We start from the raw sequence: 26828 nt of genomic DNA, 5'->3' as shown, positions 1-26828 counted from the left end.
CCTTCATTGTATATTACACTGAGAAAATATTTACCATTTCTTCACTGGGAGAAAACGTTCTAAGGCCTCTGTGCCTCCGCTCTCTGATGTAACAGAAAGGAAAGTAGAAGCCCCACAGAAGCACAGGATCTCCCTCTTCACCAGCTCTGATGGAAAATAATTATGATAAAACAATTATGATAAAATATCTTAGAAATTCTATTTTATTATAACACTGATATATTCTTAATTACATCAAGGTATTCCTTCCATTATGGTCTACAGATTTTCAGATAAGACACTAGTTAGTATAGTACTGTATTAAAAACCTCTCTTTCCATGACTTTTGTTGAACCAAGTCATTCTGCCTCATTTCATGTTACGTTTCCCAATTATATACGAAAAAATTGGGGAAAAAAAAGGAGCAGAGGTGGATTCTTGAAGCTCTTAGGTTCTTGGGAGTGTTTTGCTTTACCTTTTCTTCCTTAGGAAAGGGAACCCACACTACCAATTCACATCAAACACTCTTGAGGGGTGAGAGGTGGCTGTAGATACTGGGGATCAGTGGTTCTTCAATGCAATTGGGATGAAAACAAGTAAGAGAAACCTGGCAGTCTTAGATGTGCTCTTAGAAACAGGAGTCAGTTCAATGATGTTTTCCTATGAAGGTTGTAGGACATCATAGGAAATCTGAGTTTCCATATCTTCAGGAAGCCCCTTAAACCTCTTTCACAGACTTCTGATAGTCTTACTAAATCAAGCTCTGTCTGTGATTATAGAGTGTAGTGTAAGCTGTAGCCTCATCTTCCTACTACCCTAAGCAAAGTTCAGAAGTAAATCAAGCATGCCTTCAGCACTCTTCTGATAGCATTCTCAATTCTGTTTCCTTAGTTTCTTCAAGTTCTCTGTGGTCACAAGCCCATACATAGGCGACTCACCCACTTCCCTCTTGCAAAGCCTGCTCACCTTTCCCTACGGCATCCCCACCCAGATGGCATCCTATCTAGAATATTTCACCCTACCACGCCATCAAAGTGCATGCACCATTCTCTTTCTGCTGGGCTCCAATTTAAAGGATAAATGTAGTATTAGAGATAGAAATACCTGAATATTAATAGAGATTGAGAAAAGTAAACAATATTGAAGCAAAGTCATCTATGTAAAATTTTATTTGAATAGCTCCCCTGGATATATTTAATGTCATTTGTAAGTTTGTACAGATAATTTTTTTTTATTTTCTACTGCTTGTGTCTTACATATCTCTCATAATGAACCTTTTGTATCTTACACGTGAAGGAATACTTTCATGAGTCCAGAACAAAATTTTAATCATTACTTTAGATTTTTTGGACATAAACATTTTTAGAAATCATCAAATGCTTTTCTTTTATTTTCATGATGATATCAATTACAAAGGCAATATTGCACTTTACATTTTTTTTCTACTTAAAATTATGCTCTTGGAAAGTTGTTCCATTTTTGCTACTAATTGGTTGACCCTAGCAGAATCTGTTTAATGTTTACCAGTTATGCTTGTTTGGAAGTTTCCAATGAAGGTATCCACTTATGTTGTGCTGTGGCTGAACTTTTATTTAACTATATTATTAACAATAGGGGGTTTGCTTACATGTATACTTCTCGTGTTTCTTTTACTATAGGTGTTTCAATTCTCATAATTTCACTGTACTTTCCAAGATTGTGAACAATGATTCTATGTATATGTGCCATTATAATTTGGAAAATATAAAGAATTACTATAAGTAACATATAATCAAGTCCCTTTCAGAGCTGGTACAAGGAAAATACATGTGAACAACATTTTATACAATTACTGTGTCTAAAATAAAAAATATGTGGTTAGAATATGGACAATCAATTACTTAGTTTGCCGTTTATGAGGCAAAGCTGATTTTGCTGCTGAGAATTGCAAATTCATTCTCAGAAATGTGTTAGGACTGAACATTTAATCAAACTGTCCTTATGCAGAAATCATGTTGCCTTTCCTGTATGGTGACTGAGTGTACTCTATGATATATGTGAACACAGTAATTTAACTGTGAAGGGATTCTTAAATTATGTAAGATCTCCCAAAACTTGATCAAGTTATGCTGAGGACAAGCAAGAGAAAGGAAACAAGTGTTCACTGACTTAATGGTTTAAATCATATTATGACACTGGTTACAATAGAAAAAGCTATGTTTAGGTAACTAGTTAAGACTATTTCTGATGTAAAAGGAATTTATACTTCAAAAATCTCATCCCAATGACTTCTTTTAAAAAAATCTGTATTATGTTCCCATTTTCTTATCAAGTCATTGCCCTCAGGCATTTCTACTTTTTGCTGCTACAGAAATAATACTTTCATCATGTGAAACCTTACATTCACTCCTGATGCCCAAGTCTCTCATGAAATCCAAACAGAGGTGAAACCTTAAAAGCAGGGGGAAACTCTTGTATATTTCAGTGTGGACACACACAGACAGGCATGCACAGGCACACACATGTATGTTTTGTGTATTCCACAGTTATTCTTTTTAAGGGTAGATTTGTTCAAGCTCTCATTATTTTACCAATAATTTATATTCACATTGTTTTATACTCTAATATTTGATAGTGTAATATGTTTCAAGTCCTAGCAGAGAAGACACTACAAGTTTTCAAAAGTCTGCAAAGAATAGTGCAGTTTTAATAAGATGTAACATAGAATGTTTAAATCCCTCATTTGGCATTAGCAATCCCCCAATGCCAAAATGATTATATTTAATGTGTTAAGATTAGAGTAGTTTAAAATTTTCAGGAAGTAAATTCTTCGTTAAATTTATGTTTACCCAATTAATTTAGATAAGTGAAATATTATACTTGACTTTTCTGTTATATCACCCTTCTGTTATATGAGCTACAAGTAGCAGCAAGTGTGTGTATACATATAGTAACACTAGAAATCAAGCCCAAACCTTAAAGCAGAAATTGTAAGTATAAAGCTAGATTAGGACCATATTCACTTAACTATGTGTCTTTTGCTTAAATATTTCCCCCCTCTATATCCATCTGGGATGCTAAATTTAGAAATAGAATTTCCCAGTAGTTTGTTTCTGATCTATGCTTGTCTAATTACTTTTGTCTCAATATTTGATCATCCTTACATTGTAGTCTTATATCACTGATATTTACTTTAGCTTGCTACACCTTTCTCCTTAACCAAATTTGAAAATAAGGGCAGTCCAATTAAATCTCTAAAGAATTTGTTTGAGTAGGCCAAGGTATAATCTAGGTAAGACTATGGATTTGAACATATAGGTTGAGGTAGGAAGAAAAGAGAATGGAGAAGGATAGAGCAATGGCATAGTAATAATTAAGAGTTTGATGTTCCTGTTCTTACAGAAGACCTAATCAGATGGCTCACAACTGACTCTAATTCCAGCTCCAGGAGATCCAAACCTCTGGCCCTCCACCCACACCGGCCATCACTTGCACATACCCACACTTAGAAATACACACATACATGAAATTTTTTCAAAGGGAGGTTTATAGAAGAATCAGCCAAAAATCTGTGGCCACTAATGGAAGAGAAGAAAGAAGAAACACAAAACGTGTCCTTCCATAAGATTACCTCAGACTTCAAAAACAATGTGTGCAGGGTTGCCACATCTTATCTTTGTATCTCCCAGTAATGGCTAAGCATTCTTACATTGTCTAAAACAGACACAAAATAAACTCCCTTCCAGAAAACAAACAAACAACAAACAAAACCGAGCTCTATACAACTGTGATTTCTTCTCTTAAATGTCTCTGTCTTCATCAATTGACTCTACTTACATTGTATTTGCCCCCTTAAATAAGGTAGAGCCTTGTTTCAATCAGTATATCTTCAGAAGAAATGTTCAGGAGAAAGGGCTGCTGAGGAAAGATGTGTAACTGCAACATTGCCTATTGTGATGCTGTGTGTCAGTAGAAGTCTGAAGGGTGGGGTATGCCAATGCTGGCCTCCTTAATTAATGCAAAGATGCCAGGGGACCAACCAAACAAAACCCTCTGACAATCTGCTCTTTAAATGTTTTCATCACCAGCTGATTCAAGGAAATACTTTCATAGGAGCCATTTACTCTCCAAATTAAGCAAGAAGCAAGGAATTTTCCTCTTCCCCCCTCTTCTTCATGAATTTATGGAGGGTGTTTGTTCAGCAGAGCACTTCGAACTACACAGTGCTTTCCTTGTTGACTGGATTCCAGCAGCAGCAGCAATTAACATTGGTTTCCTAGGCAACCATTTTGTACCCTACTGAGAAGAACCTTCTTGACAGGAGCATTCTGTCTTAAATTGTTTTGTTTTCCTTTTTTCACCAAGTGTACGGTAGACTGATTTGTCATTTCTTTTAACACACCATTATTGTACCCACAATGCTTCAAAGCAGAAACATTTAGTGGTTTTTATAGCCATATGGTTGAATTTACTGTCAATGCGTCTTGGTTCACGTTTAACAAGCTGCAAGAAGTCAACAAAAATATGTGCCCTGGCATATGCCGATTTGCTTGCGTTTTGTGTTCACAGTCTAACTGGTGGACCATTGCAGGTTTAAGCAGGCACAGCTGGTCCTGATCCAAATCCACAGGCTGCACATTCAGCAATTATTGGGGCTACCAACAATGTTACATCTTTGCTCAAGAAGCAGCTTAGAATTTTCAGAGCTCTTGAAAGATTGTCGAGTCCATCAATTTTATTAATCAACTGGGATTTAGTAGGTTAATATCACAGAAACCACAGTATGAAGATGTACTGTGTATGGATCCTGGACCTGCCTTTAAAATTCTGCCATGATGAAGAAGACTGAGAACAAAAAGGTCCTAGGGAAGGTGTAGTGTGAATGATCTGCTGGAGGAAAGCAAGGGGCTAGAGCAGCTATAAATTCTGAGCTGTACTGTAGAACAGCGGTGCAAGGCTAATTTAGACACCTTTTGTAAGGGACAAAAGTCTGATAGAGTGTCTGGTAACCAGTGCCCAGCATTGAAGCTAGGAGGTATTCCAAATGTTTTCCTAAGTGGTGATACATTACCTATCTCCATGTTCTTTGTACTGTATCTTTATGTCACTTATTCTTATACTATCCAATAATCAACAGCTTTACATCTTTTAAGAAGTTATGAGATAAATTAGATTCGGAGAAGTTACTTTTAATGTTTCCTTCTAAATAGTTTGTAATCAGATCTACTTGAGTTATTTCTGAGTTATCTTTTTGTTATGCAAGTTTTCCTTATAAACCTTTCTTAGCTGTGACCTGACTTTACAGCCAAGCTATTTTCATTAATTGTAGAAATTCATTGTTATATTGACGTTAATGATAAAATAAAGACTATCACAAGTTTAACATTCAGACACTAGTCAACTACTAGTAACTTCTCCAATGCTAAGCTGATGTTAATTGGCTGAAGTCCTAACATTCACAAAAGAGAAAACAGAAATATCACGTATACTCCCTGACTAATGCAACTTATGCCATAAACTAAAAAAACCTTTGCTTCTCCAAGATTTGAAGTTCACAAGATAAATAATATTTCCAAATAGCTACTTGCAATAAGCAGTATTATCCTTTCAACTATAGAAGTCAATATTACCTTTTAATTGTGTATGATAATTATGCAATTTATGTATAATACATTATTTTTAATCCTCTCAACAGCCAATTTCTAGTCATAAATTTGCATATGTATTGAAAAAAGAAAAAGAGAAAGTGGAGAAAATAAGCAAAGAAAAAATTAAATGTCTTTTACTCTCTTACCTATAGGAGGAGATTTCCTGCTGCTAATTGTCCTAGGGAGCTTTAAAGCTACCAAGCTCTTTGGATAGGACCCAATATTTATGCAGTCAGGTTTGAGACCAGAAAATTTAAAAAATAAAAAAGACAGTGTTTTCTTCCTTCAGAATTTTGTCTTTGAAAAATACTTCTTCTGACCATCATTATAGTCACAAATATTAACAACAATGAGTTATGATATCAAGAGACAGCCTAGAGGGGCTGGTCCCTCAGAATACACTACCATAGTTGTTAGTGAGATATTGAGGTGGTAAGAATCATCTGGACATCTTCCTTTCATTTCATATTCTTGGTGCGCTATTATATAATAATCTAATTACCTAGCTGAGATCCCACCAAGTGCTATTACTTGTTCCATTTTGTGAGTGAAACTTAGAAGCACAGTGAATCTGAGTGAATTTGTTAGGATAGAATAACTAGAAGGTCAAAATTCTTCAGCACAAACCCATATTCCTCTGAACTAAAGACCTTAATAATTCCTTAATAACTTACCCTAAAGGATAGTTCCCCCCTAAATAGGTAAAAATATGATGAGTAGATGGGTGGGTAAGTGGATAGATGGGCAGGATAGATGGATGGAAGCAATAGATATATATGTAAGGATGAATGAAAACTATCATCCATGGTTAAATATATGAAAATAATAGGCATATATATATGACAAGAGTCATAGTTTTTATAATTTTATTTTTATTAGTTTGATTTTTATACTTGGTCATTTGTGTTTCTTTGGTACATTTATTCTTAATTATCCATGAACTTACCCAAACCCTGAGTGAATTTGCTCCTATCCCAGGAGTCAGTCAGTGGAGATGCAGAATCCACCCAGGAGAGCTCTGATTACATTTCTCCTGGGGAAAAAAAGCCATCTTTTACTCTGTAGGGAACACTGCCATTGATATCCTGTTGATAAATTCCTTTGCTGCCTTCAAGGAAGACTGTAAATTCACTGGACCAAATGAAACCCCCAGAGCTCCTGTTCATGGCCATATATTTCCAAATACACTGAAATTTTGAATAGAAGGCATATTATTTTCTATTTGAAAAGATTTAATAATGTTATTATTCCAAACAACTAGAAGTCATTAGGTAAACCAATATGAACTTAACTTCCTAATACGCTATCAGAGTATTTTTAAAATAGAATTTTTAAAATCAAAAATGGGTGCTGGGAGTTGAACCCAAGGTCTTATGCATGCGAAACAAACACTATATCACTGAACTACATCTCCAGCTCCTGCAAATTCTTTTTAAAAAAAATAGAAGTTTACTAAGACTTCCAAGATTGTGTTAAAATTATTTTCTGACAATTATGCTTTAAAATGTACATAAAACAAGTCACCTCATTCATATATTACATTCAAATGGAAACCAAAAGTACATTTCTAAATTAGTTTTCCCTCAAACAAAAATAAAAGAAATTCAAATTTCTTATGATTTCTCTTCCAAAATAAACAGAAACTAAATTACTGCTCACCAATGAAACATGATAATATCGATATAGTGTGTTTGTGTTGGATGAATGTGACTGCATGGACCAGAGGCGTGCCTTCAATTCTCTCCTCACTTGTCTCTACTTAGACTGTTTTAAAACCCCTTTATAAAATGCCCACAATGTTATTATTTGGGCTATTATGTAAGAATACATTCTGTCTGTATCAAGTTCTATTTTGTGATAAACAGTTAAAGTAATTCTCAGTTGATACCAACATGTAGTCCTGCACAAAAGACTGAAATATTATAGCAATGCTCAGTTATAATTTTGTCATGTAAGCTAACGATAATTGTGCTCTTTACTATTGTTTTCCAAATAAAAAGAGCTTTACTTCATATAAAAAAAGTTGTAGACTATAGAAAGTTAATTAATACTCAAGTACTTATGACTCCAATTTAAATGACACTCTTCTAAAACATGTCAAATTCTTACAAAGTATGAGAAGTAACTGTTGCATTTTTAAAGTTGGCAACGATAGTGTGAAGTATAGATTGTTTCTAATTTATACAAATAATAGGAACAAAAACTTTTATGTTCATTTTCTACCCTTTCGCCAAAAAATAAAATAAAATAAAATCGTATTAAGCATCCAGTCTAGTAAAAAAAGCTCGGTGAGGAAGGCTTCAAGAATTGTGTGCGTGTCAAAAGAAATCACCCAGGACTGTGATGATTTACCAAGTAGATAGTCACATGTGTCTCAGTACAGTTCCCTGTGGGGTGTTCTAAATGCTACTGGAAGATATTAAATGGTACATCAGTGCTAAAAAGAAGATTCAGGAATAATCTAGAAGACAAGGTTCACGCTGTCCCAATGTCTACTGTGTCTGTCCTACCTCTCTTTGACTCCCAATTTTTCCGTACCACACTGGAATACTAGAAGAAACATTCTCAACGAACGACTTCTAAATGTTAGACTTGCACTGAACAACTAATGTATCTGAGGAATCCCAAATCCTAAAACAATTCTTTTTAAATGCTGTCAAACAATTCTTGAAGCTACTTGGTTGGACTTCTGGCCATTATGTGTTCTTCTGTTATTGTTTATTTGCAGAGGAGGTGTCTGCAAGGATAGTTCAAGTAGTCACGGCTGAAGCTGTAGCAGTCCTGAAAGGTGAACAAGAGAAGGAAACCCAACACAAAGACCAGCCTGCAGCTCTGCCTTTAGGTAAATAAGAAGAGCCTAGGTCAGGGCAAGCATTTGCTGCCCCTTGTCACAGCGTAAAGTCTACATGTTCAACAGACATAGTCTACTTTGTACATACTTTGTGTATGTGGCATTCACTTATAGCCTCTGTTAGAAGCAGGAGGACCTATTTTGTCCCCCTCAGTGGGTTCACTGGGTTGTTTTGATAGGCTTTAGGGTCATAATCTTATTGTTAGACATGGTGACCTATTTCATTTATTAAATCAGGATTTATGACTCCATGCACATAAAGAAAGTGAACTGAAACTTCAGTTATAAACGACTGTCTCTCCTTATGGGTTCAAGTATGCAAAACCAGTAACTAAAGCTTTGTTAGAATCATCAGTGGCTTGAATCACATAGAAAAGACTGACCTTGTGATTTGAGAATTGACCACATAGCTCATCCATCTAAGGGCACTTCAGTAGCCTTACCTTTTCCCATGGTCATAAATGCCCTTCAGTGCCACAGAAGCATAAAACACATAATTACTGAGGAGGGCACTCAGCCAAAGGGTTGCTGCCCAGCACAGACAGAAAGATTGATCCAGCACTTAAATATAGATATATATTTTGATACATAAATACATAGATTATAAATGATAGACAGGTAATAGATACAAGGATAAATTACAGATACATAGATGATTGATATACATAGCTAAATGATAGGTACATAGATAAGTGGATAGACTGATACATAGATATATATACAAATTATAGCTACATAAATAGAGAATGGGCAGATCATAGATAGTTGGATAAGTAGATAGATAGACATATATGTATAAATGGAAGGAGACTTTCTAGGATTCAGTTTTTCTATTTCATACATACATATGCACAATCTGCCAAAAGGCATGGCTTCTAAATCCTAAAAACATTTCCCTATTTTATAGCTCAGTGTATCCTTAAGATTTGTTTTCTTGATTAAGAGTCCTTGACATGTCTACTAAAAATAAAGAATAAGAATATTTTCCTTTCCCAGATTAAGACTTTAGAGCACAGTCAGTATGTGTCATTCTGGCTGTTTTGATTATCAAGGACTATCTTTCTCATAAACAGAAATGGGGAAAAAAACTAATTTAAAACATTAACCTTTAATCTATCATTCATTCCCATTCTTCGTTTTCTCTGAAATAAAACTCAGGTTTTAAAATTTGAAATCACATGTGCCACAAATCCCAAAGAGTCAGGGAACTAACTAAACATCTGTTGTCACAAAGCCACCTAGAAGGTGCCATTGTGTTAGGAAACTTCAGTTCATATAATCTATGAAATCTTTTTAGCCACTGGCATCAAGTGGGAACTGTTTCCTTTGCAGTTCCTTCCCTGCATAGGAAGGTCATAAGGAAGGTAAGTGTCCAGGAGGACTTCACAAAAGGTTCAGAGCCTTTCCCAACATACTCCCTCACTGTGATACCAAAGCCAGAAGGTGGCTCAGCTCCCACTAGGTGGTTAGAGCTTGCCTGATGGCTACCATAGGCTGTGCTGCCTTTACTTTTCCTTTCTGAAAGTGAAAGATACAGAAGACTTAACCTTAAGCTGGAGGTGAAGTTTCATTCAAAATGTTTACCAAACAATGTGACTATGAATGATCCAGATAATTTTTGTTTCTAGACCTAGCAGAACATTCAAAATTTTGTTATTTTTAATTAAACAGTTCTAATCCCATCCAAAATGCTTGTCTAGTTATGTTTTAATGTAGTATCTTAGGGCTAAATTAAATACATTATTAACTTCACAAGTTCAACTTGGATTTTTTTTTAAACAAATGCAACAGAATTTTTTCATTTGTTTCTAACTTGTTTTTATGGAGAAAATGATTTTGAAAAATATGGAATGTTAATTTTCTAAGTTGTCAACAGGTAAATCAGATAAAAGATAAGAGTTTCATAGGAGTCTGTTTGCAGATGGGAGGACCACTGGGCTGATAGAATTAATTGTTCTGTCTCGTTTCTTCATTTTTGACCTGTAGCCGCTGAAGAAACAGCTCATCTGCCACCTTCTCCACCACCATCGCCAGCCTCAGAACAAACAGTTGCTGTGGAGGAAGGTAAGGTCTTGACCTTGTCAGGTTGGGCCCATCCAAAAGGGTAAATAATAAACTCCAGTCCACAGCCAGAGAACACCAGTGCCAGGTAATGTAGATCAGGGCTGGTGTTATTTCAGATAGTCAAGAAGAAAATAAGCCCATGAATGAAAATAGAATCAGTTTCTATATACAATCAGAAGTATAAGAATTGGTAAGTATTACAAAAATGGAAAATATGACTATGTGAAGAAAACTGTGTGTTCAAGATGCTAGAATAACTATAAACAGTTAACTTAATATGGAGATGTTGGACAGAAATGATATGGTCCTCTTATGACTGAAAAGAAATAACAAATATAATCCCCATGACAGTAAGAGTCAGTACTTTCTTATGGAAGTGCCAAAAATGATATATTTTACTCATGGTTATATTGCCAAGACTTTCCCCAGAGCCTGCCCCAAAGCAAAATCTCAAAAAAATATTAATGAATAGACCAGGAAGCTAATGAATGAACAGAGACTGAGAGCAGTGAACTGGAAGACCGTGGCTACTTCCCCACTGAGACCTACTACTATCCATGAATACATTTATGCACTAGCTCCACATCAGCACTTCAGTTCTCATTGACAAAACAGAGGGATGCTTTGAAGAACATTCATTCAGAATGTGAGATGAGAGACACTTGATTACACTGCTTCAGCGGAGACTCAGTCCCAAGACTCAGAATATACATAAAGGCTAGCTGATCTGTGTAAGAGGAACAGCAGCAGTTTGTTTTCAGTTTTAACGCACAAAGGCCATTGTGTTCACTTTCTCCTCCATTTCCTTTTGCTTTTATTGTCGCTTCAGAGTTCATTTGCTATGTCAAAGATAAATAATATCATCATTAAATATTTACCATCTGATTCATTTCAATATTTCCTAAGTATAGAAAGCTAAATTACTCAACTGCATACTGTTAGCTCTGAGGCAATTTTTTTTTTTAGTCACAGATTTATAAGCAGTACCTTTTCTTTGCAGCAAGCTGTTTGTTAATTAAACTATCCCCCTCCTAATCTGATACCTGAAATAACGTTAAACAAGCAACATAATACTATGAAAAAAAAATTGGCAACTGTAATTAGTGTGTAACAGCGATTGGCTGCTGGTTAACCTTCTTAAATGTGGTGTACAATATCATTTATACATCTGAAAGATTCTCTTTAGCCTTACGATTTTCCAGTCATCTGTACCATATTTACTGAGCACCTATAGTGCCCCACCAACTTCAAATTCTGAGTGAATGCTTGAGAACAAAACATTATCCCTGCTTTCAAAGGGCAAACTGCTTAGTGAACAAGAATGGAATAAACAGGCTTACAAATAATTCAAGTGTGTTACCCCCGGGAAAGATAAAGCCCGAAGCCTCCAGACAGAACAGCAAAGGGTTCCTTCTTTCATTGTATTGCTAGTTCCAAAATAAAAGGGAACTATTGATAGATCACAGATGGAAAATGTGGGGCAGAGGACACAAGATGCATAAACGCATACAGATAGATGAAAAGATGCTGTATTCTAGGGCAAGGAACCATGGCTGCCAGGTAGGGAGGAAGAGGGGAAGGATTAAGGAAATCCTTAGTGTAGGAGCTAGCGGGAGCCAAGGGCCTAGATTTCATTCATTTCCTGCTGGATGCAGTAGGAAGCTGTGTAAGACAGTTGTACTGCTCTCAGGTCATTGAAAGTGTTTCTGAGCTCCCACTTAAAACCATTAGAGTGCCCCAGAACCCTCTTAACCCAGAAAGGGCTATGATGTTGACAGAGCTGGCCCATTCCAAAAGTCTGTTCGAGGTCTGGTTATTGACTCCTCTTACTCAATGGAAATTGTAGCAGAAAAGGAAGTAGATTCCTCTCATCTATCTGGAGACCCAGCTGGTCTCTTCCTTACAGAAAACACAATGCACACAGTGAAAATATGAATAAATAAGACATGGATTCACTATCATGTAAAGAATTGCCTTCCCCACATTGGTCCAGTATATTCGGGGAAGACACTAGCTCACTTCTCATTGCAAGCAATTCATAGTTATTTTCAAGCCTTACTTTGTGTTTTTCATTTATTTTTTTCAAAAGAGATATTAAGGTACATAAAGATCTAATGATAGACCACCATATTTTAGTTATATGAAAAGATATATGTGTATATTTTATAAATGCTACATTATTAATTTAAGTGGCACATGATAATCTCATCTTTAATGCATGAAAGATGTGATCAAATCAAAGTTCTATCAATCCTTTATCTCAAACCCCAATAAAATTAATGTTGAACAAATAACAGACTTTAAAAAATTATTTAAAATAAAAAAGCCACTGAGAGCTACAAGAAAAAAACAAAAAAAAAAAACAAAACAAAACAAAAACCTATTCAGTTTCTTAATCAAATTTTCAATGAGTTACTAAAGACCCAGCCTGGGGTACTACTGACAGCAGGTCGGCTGGGAGAGGGAAGAGGTGGGCTTCATTGCTTTGTGTAAGAGATTCTTTTCCCACCAGGACACAAACTCTCCCAGCAGCTTTGAGGGCACAGGGACAACCACAATATACAAATAGAAGAGAGCGCTTGATTTCAAGATGAATAAATGGGCAATTCTGAGGACTCTTCCTTCTTAATTAAGACATTTTTAAAAAATGTTTTTTTTTTCCCAAAGGGAAAGTTTCCACTGAAAATAATTTGACATTCATCACTTTAAAAACATCTATGTATAGCTGGGTGGCGGTGGCACACGCCTTAATCCCAGCACTCAGGAGGCAGAGCCAGGCAGATCTCTGTGAGTTCAAGGCCAGCCTGGTCTACAGAGCGAGATCCAGGACAAGCACCAAAACTACACAGAGAAACCGTGTCTCGAAAAATCAAAAAAAAAAGTCCATTTATTTTAATTAAACTAATATTAGTATAGACCAGAATGTGTCCTTAAATGGAGAAATATCTAGAAGAGATTTTATTGGAAAAAATGTTTGCAAAAATTAATAAGTAGCTCACCTAGGAAGAAAACCACGGCACTGTTATAGAGGGCTTTATTAGAATGTTTCCGCACCACCTCTGATTCTTCCTTGGTCTAGCCATAACACTTGTCATTTGGACTGAGCTGTTAGAACATGGAAGTCCGTGCAAGGACAGTAGAATACTCTGAACCAGGGTTTCTTCTGTCTTGTTAGGTTCATCCAGAATTCCGGGTGTTATTTTTCCAGTGTCAGAGAGACAGACAGCCACATAGTTATTGTTCTCTGAAAGTAGTTCATCTCTATGTCATTTGGGGGTGGCAGCAACCGCCTGGAAACTGAGGAATCTTTGATCAAAGCTTGCCAAGTAGAGAAAGATGATGGGGAATACTGGAAGTGGCGTCAGCTGCCTTCTGCTGTGTGTCATGAGGTCACAATAATTAGTCCTTGATATCCCATGAGAGCTAGATTCTCATAAACATGACTGCAAATTTGTTCCCAAAAGGTCTGACCAACCAAGGCTGAGTTTGGAATGACAAGTCTTCCTTTTGCCCAATATAAAATTTTAAATATATTAATAGGAAGTTTAAATAAAAGCAAACTAAAAGAAAAATATTCCTCAGTCAAAACCAGCTAAATTTCATCCCTGAAGTCTGTAGTTATGCAAAAGAGCTACGTAAAAAGGCCAAGATTCACAAAGTCATCATATCCTTTTATATGTCACATTGTTAAATGAAGCAGATTATTTTGTGACAAAAATAGTTCCCAAAGCATGTTTACTTATAGTAGTGGATAGATGCATTCAATTGTTACCTTAAGCCATGAAAGTAGCTTGTAAAATGAATTCACATTTTCCCTAAGTTTCTCAAATCCAAATTCAAATGTCAAATTAAGGTAAAGAAGAAAACTTGAAACTGAGCATATATGTGGAATGCAACATGCAAACATATATGTAGTCATACACTGGGTCAATACAATGGTTAATCTGATAAAGGGCACTTGCCCCCAAGCCTGACAACTTGAGTCTGATCCCCAGGACCAAAACTGTAGAAGGAAAGAGCCAAGTGGTCCTCTGAATATCATATCACATGCATATCATAGCGTGCATCGCACCTGTAGGCAGTTTGTGTGTGTGTGTGTGTGTGTGTGTGTGTGTGTGTACATATGCACACACACACACACACTTAAATAGGCTATTTTGTATGGTCACACATTATGCTTGGCAGTTTTATAAATGTCTTATCATTTACTTCATCCAGCAACCCACAAAGATATTTACATGTTTTTGTCAGGGATATCATTGTTTACATTTGGATAAACGAGTCAGGTGGAATTTATACCTAAATATGAGTCTTCTAACGCAGAATTCCATACTTCCCTAAAGCTATGTCCTCGGGGTTTTTACTCTAGGAGTGTGAAAGTCAATTACCTTCAGACAGGAGTTCTTTTACAAGCTACTATTCTTACATGGGTTTTTATAAAACTTCTCCCAAATACATACTCCATTCCTTATTTATTTATGTTTATATATTTATTTTTAATTACTTACTCACCCCTAGTGGATAGTAACCAAAAGCATCTGTCATGTACATTTCCTCTCTGCAACAAATGCGACTCTAATGTCTTATCATCCCTCTTAGAGACTCCTGCACTATTTATTCACACTTGGTCACCCTCCTCCCCCCCCAGCACACAACTCTCTGGCTCGTCTCTGGAGCTTGCATCATAGATGATATTTGCTCACAAGTTTTGACCAGAAACTTGATGTTCTTAGAGCACACTGTCCTAGGAGAGGCCTGGACTTGTTCAGCTATCCCTTTCGAGTGAAGGGACAAAGACTAAGAAGAAATGGCCTTTCTGCTTGGGCCATTAAAGGTCCCACAAATGGACCTGCCATTCTGAGATTAGAAGAGAAGTTTTCAAACTAGAAAAATGTCACTTCTTGTGAGACGCTATAGATCTCTGAGCTGTTATTATATCTTAGCCCTTAGAACAAGGATAGCAGCAGAAGCCAAATACTTCAGAAGGCTGAAACATCACTGATATCTAGCATCTCCTCACCTCCAGCTCTCATCTCTCAATGCCCCCTTTGTAATGTGATCTTCTCTGTTTCCCAGAAAACACATGTTGAAAAGCAGAGAAATACCTATCTCATTTTTACTTACTTGACAGTCTGTGAAATCAGTTGAGCAAGTTAGACATTTTATAAGTCATTTGCATGCATGAGAAGTCAGAGAGTCACTGGGGAACATATGACTGACGAGGACAAACCACAAACCCAGAACTACTGTATAATCTCTGCTGCAGAACAGATCCTGAACAGCTTATCTCCTCAGCTACTACTAAGAATAGCAAACATCATTTGGGGTTATTCTTTCCCAGGGTATAATAACTACCATTATTATGAGAAATTTCTGTGCACCCAACCAGGAATAACTTCAATGGGACTATCAATAACTAGTGTGCTGACTAATAACTAATATGCTGAAGGGTTAAAAGCATTCTCTCCACCAAGTGTTATTTTTAATATACTCGTGTTTGCACATTTATTTCCAGTTGCCAGTACTTGATTATTGAAAAAAAAAATTACGGTCTTTACATTACAGTGTTTGCAAAATAAGGCTAGAATACTGGTTGTTTAAAGTCTGAAAGCTGAAAGGTTAATATTGCACAGAGAGATATTATAGGTGTTGTTTCTGTCGTTGAGGGTGACAAACTTTAACTTAGGTCTAGATATAAGTAATAGTGATTAATGATTACTCGGGTAAGCTGAACAGAATTCTGAGAGACAGTGACCACATCAAAATTCAAATTGGGCACATCCTAAAGGTTCCTAAAGCTCATTGACTCACAGGAGAGTCCAGACAGTCCTAAGCAGACTAATCTACAATGGGAACTAAGAAACTGTATTACTTGCTGGTTGAAATCATTAACTAAAATTTAAATTAACCAAAATGTTAAGTATTTGTACATGATTGGATAATCACAGTTTCAAACAGGAGCCTTTTTTCCCAGTCATTGAGCAGACATGGTACCCTGACAACGTTTCTCTTTCTTAATTTCTAATTGGAATCTCTTTGAAAGAATGCATTTGTTTTGTGATGTTTTGTTTCTGTTCCAATATTTCCTTGGTTATTCTGAATTCCTGGAGAAGAATGCACAGATAATTTCCATTTCGCCGCATGGGTGTCGATTTTTTTTTTTATTCTTTTAGATCAATAGCATAATTTCCTAAAGAGTAGTTTAAATTAAGTACCCAGAAAAGCATGCGCCATCTACTGCCTCCATCCTCCATCAGCCCAGTTTGTCTCAGCCCCTTCCATCCTGCTGTGCTGCTTTGGTGACCCTTCATGTCCTCCTGCAGGCGTCTGTCTTGTCTGTCTGATCTCACGTCGGTCTTGTCCAGTTCTCCCTGCAGTTTCATCCTGTGTGTCTGTTTGTAGATGCAGGGGCTGAGGACCAAGTGGGTCCCCTCCACAGTTTCCCCAGCCATGAACCTGCCACCATCGGGGAGAGGCGTAGGCTTCTAGCCCCCTCCATCTCGGTGTCTGTGCCTGATGATGAGCCTTACAATTCGGATGAGGAGTACTATGAGCATCCTTTGTTCCGCTCAGAGTGGACTGGTGTGCTCCCCAGGGTCACAGCCCAGAGCGCAGAGGCCCACTTAGGCCAGCAGAAAGGTGAACAGGAGCATGGTGCCCTTCTGCTCCTCCTCCCCACCTGCAGCTCTGTCCACCATACATCACGTTCAGTGTGCTTTGGTGTGGGCGGTGGGTGGGCACAAGCTTGTTTTGTCCACATGACAGTGAAGTCCCTACACAAGGAGTTTCCCACTGAAATGCCTCAAAATTTATATGAAGGAAATGTGTTACATGAAACAAATGAGCATTTATTTTTATTCTTTTTTTCTTTTTTTACATTATTTCCTATGGGGTGGGAAAGGAGAAGAAAAAGGGACAAGAAATAATTCAATTAAAGTATGACTCCTTTTTGTTCTTTGTCAATAAATTATTCAGTGAGAACATACTATTTTCCTAAACTGAAGAAAACGACCCTTAAAATTGTTTTCCTCCTTCGATGTGTGGACTATTCTTAGGGCCAGCCTTAAATGGAAGTCATCTTTTTACAACTGTATTCATATGTGTGTTCTTTAAAAAAAAAACAAAATGAATAAAGAACCCACTTAGAAGAGAATAGATGTTATGGGATGAATTTATGACTCCACATCAAGAAATGCGAAACGGTGGGGAGTTCTTAGGTGGCTGTTCTCAGCTCACCTCAGCAGAGCTGGGGGGAGTGAAGACTGTGAGTCGGAGCCTCCATCCCATAAAGCTGAGCCACCTATGTGTCATTGACTCTCATGAGAGTGAAATTCAGGGGGTGATGGGCCGCTGTTAACCTCAGATTTTAACTAGGGATTTTTGTGAAGAAGAATGTGTAGCTAAAATATTCTGCTTAGACGGGAGTATTTTCGGGTGAGGATGGTGGCTTGCTGTGTGCAGAAGAGCTCCTTTTCCCGTGAGACACTATGTCATGGGAAAGACACAAGGACGGACATTTCCAAGGCAGCCAGGAGTCAGCTCACAGACTGCCAGCCACAACCAGGACAGTAAGGTTCGCCCAAAGTCATTTTGAAAACCAAAGACCTCCAACAGCTGACACCCCGAGAAATATACCCAGCATTAAAAAAGACGAAGTACTTTTAAAACAGTGTGAACTTCAAGCAATTAAAATATATGAGAGATTTTTAATTAAGAGGTAGGTATAGGCCAGGCAGTGGTGGCACACGCCTTTAATCCTAGCACTCGGGAGGCAGAGCCAGGCGGATCTCTGTGAGTTCGAGGCCAGCCTGGGCTACAGAGTGAGTTCCAGGACAGGCTCCAAAGCTACACAGAGAAGCCCTGTCTTGAGAAAAAAAAAGAAGTAGTACAGTGGACACAAGAATACTTAATTCAAAATTTGAAAATTAAAGGTCAAAATATTATGTGGATCTGAAAACTTGTAAATTAACTTGGTTAGACTTCAACTAATAAGCGGGCCTTGGTGAAGTTAGATACATTTAAAGTTTTTTTTAACTTTAGAATCAAAATGCATGCATTATAAAAAAATTCTGAATGATAAGGAAGACTTGAAATTTTTAAAATATCCCTTACAAAATTAAATTACAAGCACAAAAATGTCTGCATGGTAAATGTGGAAAGACAGATGAGGGAGTTCTGCCACCCTCCAGGGTGTTAATATTTCTTAAAAAAGAAAATTCCTTCCCTTCCCACCTGTAATCTTTCCCACGGAGCCTTTTGCACCATGTCCAATTGTTTCAGGGAATATCATTTGAATCTTCCCACTGTAGACTTCTAAAACAGCTAATGTAGTTTCCTTTAACTTATTAAAGTGTAGAATGGAGTCATTTATTTTTGTGGACATTTGAAGTGTAAAGGAGAAGAAAAAATGAACAAAATAATTCATGGCCTTGAGAAGCTTGATGTTTGCATTTAAAGGCTGACATTGTTTCCATTTATACCTTTGGGAGGGATATTTTGAGGAGTCTGAATGCCACTCAGTCATCTTTCCTTAGTGATTTTATTTTGAATTGCATAGTAAGATTATATTGCCAATATAATTTTTTTTTCTTTTTCTTGGTGTCAAAAAGAACTATACATGAAATGTTGGTGATTAAATAGCACTAAAACAATTGTATTCAAGGGAAAAAAACACTTATAAATGATAAAGTTTTAACGTTAAAAAGTATTTTATCTTCAATCTTACTTTTCCTTGTGTATCATATAATTCAATGGAGGCAACATAAATTGACCTTTAGCTCTTTTTCAGAAACACTGTATTTAGAGTGCTCTGATGGACTTTCTGATAAAACTCTTAAGCAATTGAGTAGGTAATGCTTTGAGGCCAAGCCTATTTTATTCCTAAAATTGTCTTGCATAGACTGCACATTTTAAATAAAGCAGTCAGGGATTCTTGTATAGGGACTTCCTACATTGGAGAAAAACACATGTCTAACCAATTAGAAGGCTTTTTTTTTTTTCAGCACACCAGTACATCTGTCTTCTCACCATCTGCTGGGGCAGCACCATCTCTAATTTCTAACAATCCTTCCCACGTGCTCATCTTTACTGCCGTTCCCACTAAGAGTGATCAATCCATAAAACCCTTTCAGCTCTCAATTTTTAAAATGAATAGCAAGTCTTTCAATTAGAGTTTTCAAAGGCATTTCTATCAGTATATTATACATCATAATTTTCCAGTGAGTACATAATGTGTCTGTCATTCAGTTATTAATTCGCTCATCCAGATGGAAAAGGAAAATATACCTGATGCCCTGGAGAGGTCATTCAAACAGAGCTGAAAGTGTTCCATGAGTAATATTTCTGTCCTTCCGTGGTGTATTGTTCTGTGGTCGTGATGTCAACATCTTTTTCATCCCCAAGAAGAAGAAACGCTAGAGGGTGCGATGGCTGAGGGAATGAAACCTGCTGTCCTTCCCGGAAAAGAGCACGGGGCTGCTAAGTCCTCAGACCACCTCCAGGGCCTCAGTGAGGGCCAAGTGGAATCTAGTGCAGAGGCGCAGATAGTTCCAGAAGACAGTGTAAAAGAGGTCCCGGAGGTGGCTCCAGATGTAAAAATCCCTTCCTCTCTCAAGGAAGGTGTGTGTCTGTCGGGATGTGCATGCGTGCCGCAAATGTGCTGCCATGGATTTCACCAAGCGAATGCCTTCCCAACGCTGGTCCACCGCTGGGTCTCCTCATGGTCCTAAGACACCATTTCAGGCTTCGCGAGCAGAGACTGTGGCTTGTGCAGATGCTGTGAGAGCTTGGTCTTCCCTGGCTGCAGCTGGTTGTCCTTTGCCATGATACAATACGCTTTGCCGCAGGCTAATGACGCTGTGTGAACTCTCTCGGTTTTACCCCCTCCCTCCTCATCGCCAGTGTTTGCCAGTCACATTGCTAATACATGTATATTTTTGTTTTTGTTTTTTTATGTTTTGGGACAGCAATCCATATGCTTTTTCTTTTCAAACCCCAGAGCTGGGTTTTAGCACATACAGGCTTCAATGATAGAATCGCTTTTGTTTGCAGCCGCAGAGTGCTACGTGTTTAATGCTTCAACAAATGCTTGGTTTGGTTTCCTTCAGAGACCCTGTCGGTGCTTCTCTTGTTGTCTCTCCAGGGCAGCCAACCCCTTTATCATGCCTGTATCGCTTGAGTTTTCATCCATCCAGCTTTCATTACGAGCCTAACGACTTCATTGCTCTCATTACAACAGGACACACAATTCTATCAGGTCATGATAACCCATCTTCAAGAGATGGCTGAATTTTTATGAGTCACTGCCAAATCCCTTTCAGATAACTACGCTTAGCTCTGGTGACCACAGGAAACCATTTAAAAGAGACACACGTGGGTTGGCATGCAAATAAAACCAAGACCGTGTCATTTATCTGACGTCAAGTATGTCTGAGGCCAATACTGGACAACGTTTTGCCAGCTGGCCAGGTCCAGGGCATGAAGTCAGGACCCTGGGGCGAAAGATATTGTAATAGTTAACTCATTTGAAAAATGTCTTGCTCTTGCGACTTCCCATTGTTATAATTCAGAAGCCGAGACTGCAAATTAAAATTTTAGATTAAGTACAACCTGGCTCATCAACTCTTAGGTCATGTATATAAAATTGGCAGCAGATGCTGACTTTAATCTCAGCTGTCTTCTCAGACTTTATGCCAGTAACTTTTAGTATCCCCATAGGGGTTCTCACAATTTTTTATCAAGTTACCTGGAACTGCTAATACTTGAAGAATCATTATGTATTTCTTGGCATCTGCCCCATGGCCTGCCAGCTTATTTTCAAGTGAGAAAATTCAAAATATTCAGTAAACATCCTTCATATACATGTTCTTGTACCCTGTTACCTAGTTCCTTGATGTGGATTAATTTCAACTTTTATCAATAGAAAAAAGACGACTTTTCTTTTTCATTCTAATACACACCATATAGTGCGTAGAAAAGACCAAATAAACAAAAAGAATACATAGTCTGAGGCAAACTCTTCTTATAACATGTACAAAATTCATTAGGAACAGGACTTCACTCAGTACTAGTACATACAGAGTCTAGTCCTGACATTCCATGCTCATTTTTCAGTGGGCAGCATGCTTGCATGGTCCACAGCTTCCCTTTTACCCTCCCATTCATTTCCTATTTGTAAGTATGATTTTAAGCTTACTGCCCAAAAGCTGTTGCCTATTTTTTGTTTAAAAATCAACCCAATTACTTCAGATTTACTTACAGCCTCGAAGATGGAATTCCCAGAGCAGCAGAAATTGACTTCCCCTTTCGCTGAGCCTTTAGACAAGGGAGAAAAGGAGTTGGAGATGCAAAGTAAGCCTGGTGAAGACTTTGAACATGCTGCCTTAGTTCCTCAGCCAGAGACAACTGTAACTCCCCAAGATAAAAAGGATCTCCAAGGCACGGAAGGAGAAAAGTTGCCTTTTGCACACACTTTTGGTACCAACCTGGAAGACATAAAACAGAACACAGAACCAAGCATAGCAGTGCCTAGCATTGGCCTCTCTGCAGAGCCTCTGACTCCAAAAGAGCAGAAAGACTGGTTCATTGAAATGCCAATGGAATCAAAGAAGGATGAATGGGGTTTAGCTGCCCCAATATCTCCTGGTCCCTTGACACCCATGAGGGAAAAAGATGTGCTGGAGGATATCCCGAGATGGGAAGGGAAGCAGTTTGATTCTCCCATGCCAAGTCCCTTTCATGGTGGAAGCTTCACTCTTCCTTTAGATACTATAAAGAATGAAAGAGTCACAGAAGAACCACAACCCTTGGCTCCTTTTTTCTTCCAAGCAGCTGACAAAACATCTCTGCAGGACACCAGTGGCCTAGCTACTGCCAAAGATAGTTCTGGAGATGAGAAGCCACAGAAAGATAAAGCAGACAACGTGGTAGACGCCCCAGTCTCAGAAGCTGCCACCATACCCAAAGATGCTCATGGTCCAGTTGTGGAAGGCTATGTCACAGAAAGTGTTTCAGGGGAAGAAAAGGGTGCCACAAATCAAGAGAAAAAAGAAACTTGGACATCCAGCAGACTAGAACCTACAATCACTGAAAATGAACCGCAGACAAAGCTTGAGGAGAAATTATTGGTCTCTATCGAAGAAGCTGTGGCAAAAGATCACGGACCCTCCAAACTGAGAGATGATGAAACAGCTGTCATTCAGCCCTCCACCGAGCATTCTTTCTCCAAAGAAGAACAGAAAGGCCAAGAGCACGTGACTGATGAGTTAAAACAGGGCTCCTTCCCTATAAGTCTCGAACAAGCATTTTTAGATCCAGCCATGACCTCTGAGACCTTGGGAAAAATTACATCTGAGCCAGAGGCAGTAAGTGAAATGAGAGAAAGCCGGGGGCTTTTTGAGGAGACTGTAGCTGGCAAAGATAAGTTTGAAGGAGTTGGGGCCGCAACAGTAGCTGAGGTTGGCATGCCATTTTATGAAGATAAATCAGGAATGTCCAAGTACTTTGAAACATCTGCATTGAAAGAAGATGTGACAAAAAGCCAACAATTGGGCAGTGATTACTATGAACTGAGTGATTCAAGAGGCAGTGCCCAGGAGTCCCTTGATACTGTATCTCCCAAGCATGGTGAAAAGGAAAAAGAATCCCAGCCCAGTGCTCCAGCACAAGAAGCAGGGTATAGCACACTTGCCCAGCGTTATCCATCTGAGTTACCTGAAGAACCAAGTTCTCCTCAAGAAAGAATGTTCACTATTGACCCAAAAGTTTATGGGGAGAAAAGGGACCTTCACAGTAAGAATAAAGATGATTTAACACTTAGTCGAAGTTTAGGGCTTGGCGGTAGGTCTGCAATAGAACAAAGAAGCATGTCCATCAACTTGCCTATGTCTTGCCTCGATTCCATTGCCCTTGGGTTTAACTTCGGCCGGGGCCATGATCTTTCCCCTCTGGCTTCCGATATTCTAACTAACACTAGTGGAAGCATGGATGAAGGAGATGATTATCTTCCCCCCACCACACCTGCCGTGGAGAAAGCCCCTTGCTTTCCGATAGAAAGCAAAGAGGAGGAAGAGAAGGCAGAGGAAGCAAAAGTGACTGGAGAGCAAACTACTCAAATTGAGACATCCTCTGAGACACCCTTCCCAGCCAAAGAGTATTACAAAAATGGTACCGTCATGGCCCCTGACCTGCCCGAGATGCTTGATCTGGCAGGAACCAGGTCCAGATTAGCTTCTGTGAGTGCAGATGCTGAGGTTGCCAGGAGGAAATCAGTCCCATCAGAGGCTGTGGTTGCAGAGAGTAGTACCGGTTTGCCACCTGTCACTGATGAAAACCAAGTCACTGCAAAACCAGACAGTCAACTGGAAGACATGGGGTACTGTGTGTTCAATAAATACACAGTCCCTCTCCCATCTCCAGTTCAAGACAGTGAGAATTTGTCGGGAGAGAGTGGTTCGTTTTACGAAGGAACCGATGACAAAGTCCGCAGAGATTTGGCCACAGACCTTTCACTGATTGAAGTAAAACTTGCAGCCGCTGGAAGAGTCAAAGATGAGTTCACTGCTGAGAAAGAGGCATCTCCACCCACTTCTGCTGACAAATCAGGACTGAGTAGGGAGCTTGACCTTGACAGGAAAGCTAATGACAAACTGGATACTGTCCTAGAAAAGAGTGAAGAGCATGTTGAATCAAAAGAACATGCCAAGGAGATGGAAGAGGCTGGTGAGAAAGTGGAGCTCTTTGGATTAGGTGTAACCTATGAGCCAGTCTCCACCAAAGAACTGACAACAGCTGAAGATACATCACCTGAGAAAGCAGCAAAAGGTCTCAGTTCAGTGCCCGAGGTAGCTGAGGTAGAACCAACCGCAAAGGCCGATCAAGGGCTAGATTTTGCTGTGAAGAAAGCTGAGCCGGGTCAGCTAGAAATCAAAGTCAGTGACTTTGGACAGATGGCTTCAGGGATGAATGTAGACGCTGGGAACGCCACAGAGCTCGAGTTTGAGGTGTCTCAGGAGCTGACCCTCTCATCCAAAGGACCTCAAGAAGAGGATTCCTTCATGGGTGTTGAGTCTGGCCACATGAAAGAAGGTGTCAAAGTCAATGAAATAGAAGTCAAAGAGAAGGTGGCAAAGCCCGACCTGGTGCATCAGGAGGCTGTGGACAAAGAAGAGTCCTATGAGTCTAGCGGTGAGCATGAGAGCCTCACGATGGAGTCCCTGAAGCCTGATGAGGGCAAGAAGGAAACATCTCCAGAGTCATCTCTGATTCAAGATGAAGTTGCCCTCAAACTGTCTGTGGAAATCCCTTGCCCACCTCCTGTTTCAGAGGCTGACTTGTCCACTGATGAGAAAGCTGAGGTCCAAATGGAATTTATTCAGCTGCCCAAGGAAGAAAGCACAGAGACTCCAGATATACCCGCCATACCTTCTGATGTCACCCAGTCACAGCCTGAGGCAATTGTGTCTGAACCAGCAGAGGTCCCAAGTGAGGAAGAGATAGAAGCTGGGGGAGAGTATGACAAACTGCTCTTCCGCTCAGACACCCTTCAGATTACTGACCTGGTTGCCCCGGGAAGTAGGGAGGAATTTGTGGAAACCTGCCCGGGTGAGCACAAAGGTGTAATTGAGTCTGTGGTGACCATCGAGGATGACTTCATCACTGTAGTGCAAACCACAACCGATGGAGGGGAGTCGGGATCCCACAGTGTGCGCTTTGCAGCTCTGGCTCAGCCTGAGGAGGAAAGGAGACCGTGCCCTCACGAGGAAGAGCTTGAAGTAGAGATGGCAGCAGAAGCCCAGGCAGAACCCAAGGATGGCTCTCCAGATGCCCCAGCTACCCCTGAGAGAGAAGAGGTTGCATTCTCAGAATATAAAACAGAAACCTACGACGATTACAAAGACGAGACCACCATTGATGACTCCATCATGGATGCTGACAGCCTGTGGGTGGACACTCAAGGTGTGCTTCTTTTTTCAATCTTCTCCCAAAATAAAACCCAATAGCCTAGTGGGGAATTTGTTTTTCTCCTTAAACATTAAAAACAGGTCTCTATTTATATTACATTGTGTTAAGTATATGAAGGCTTTTGTGCATCTGTCACTAATGTTCTCACTGTTCTTGTTGCCGTGGTTTGCTTTGATCCACAGATGATGATAGAAGCATCATGACAGAACAGTTAGAAACTATTCCTAAAGAGGAGAAAGCTGAGAAGGAAGCTCGGAGACCATCTCTCGAGAAACATAGAAAAGAAAAACCCTTTAAAACCGGGAGAGGCAGAATTTCCACCCCTGAAAGAAAAGTAGCTAAAAAGGAACCTAGCACGGTCTCCAGGGATGAAGTGAGAAGGAAAAAAGGTTCATTTCACAATCGCTTCTTTTCAAATGTGTTTTTTTTTTAAATTAATTTCTTATGACTCTACTGAAAAAGCAACTGCCTTACTGGTTACTTATTAAAAAAAATTGTTCATTTTTTTGTTCCAAGTGTATTTTCTTCCCTGATGGTATGCTGTTTTGTGTTTTCTTATTCATAGCAGTTTATAAGAAGGCTGAACTTGCTAAAAAAACAGAGGTTCAGGCCCACTCTCCTTCCAGGAAATTCATTTTAAAACCTGCTATCAAATGCACTAGACCAACTCATCTCTCCTGTGTTAAGCGGAAAACCACAGGTGACTGTTTGATTCTGCAATGTGGCTGGCAAACATAGATGTGTATTTCATTTTAATCTCATTACTGTAGAAGCTTCTCCATTTTGTTTTACTTCCAAATCTCAGCAATCATGAACAATTTCGCTATTAAGTGTCTTGTATCATTATTCTCTTTTTTTTTTCCCCTCCCTGCAGAAGAGGTCATGACCATCTGTTTCTTTGTCATGCTCAGACATAACAGTGCGTGATTGTATCTTGGCATTGTACTCTAGTGTCACGTTCTGGGGATGCCTATTTTCATTCTGTGTGTTTGGTTAGACGATGGCGATGAATTTAACCGTGGTATGCATTCTCATTATTTTGCTTATTTATCTCCTCCATGCTTAAATCCATGTATATTTGTCCTATTTTCTCTATTGTTACTGCCAAATCTGTTACTGGTGTTGACTTTACTGAGACAATGTATAATGACTTAAGACATTGGAAATGAAAAACCTCCTGGAGTAATACTAATTCTCAAGATTATTTTGCTTTAGATGAAAAAAAAGAGACGAAGAAAGAAAGAAAGAAAGAAAGAAAGAAAGAAAGAAAGAAAGAAAGAAAGAAAGAAAGGAAATGATGTCTATCCCATCAGATTGTATTCTTCAAGTCCAAAATGAACACCTTT

General features: G+C 38.7%; 1 protein-coding gene across 14 annotated transcripts in view; it reads left to right on the top strand.

The window, feature by feature from the left end:
• The window catches only part of Map2 (microtubule associated protein 2), a 152405-nt gene that overhangs the window by 98097 nt on the left and 27480 nt on the right, over window positions 1-26828 (top strand). For 13 of the 14 annotated variants that reach the window (XM_059278832.1, XM_059278830.1, XM_059278831.1 and 10 more), the window contains 2 exons: window positions 8335-8448; window positions 10444-10521. In XM_059278832.1, the coding sequence (XP_059134815.1) occupies window positions 8335-8448; window positions 10444-10521 (192 nt within the window). Of the gene's footprint in view, window positions 1-8334; window positions 8449-10443; window positions 10522-21768; window positions 25477-25664; window positions 25872-26047; window positions 26183-26828 lie in introns of all 14 variants that reach the window. The other variant, XM_059278834.1, reaches the window with a different exon arrangement.

The sequence above is a fragment of the Peromyscus eremicus genome, chromosome 13 (assembly GCF_949786415.1).
Source record: "Peromyscus eremicus chromosome 13, PerEre_H2_v1, whole genome shotgun sequence".
Lineage (NCBI taxonomy): Eukaryota > Metazoa > Chordata > Mammalia > Rodentia > Cricetidae > Peromyscus > Peromyscus eremicus.
The sequence above is the reverse complement of the archived record's forward strand: the minus strand, read 5'-3'. Positions and strand labels throughout refer to the sequence as shown.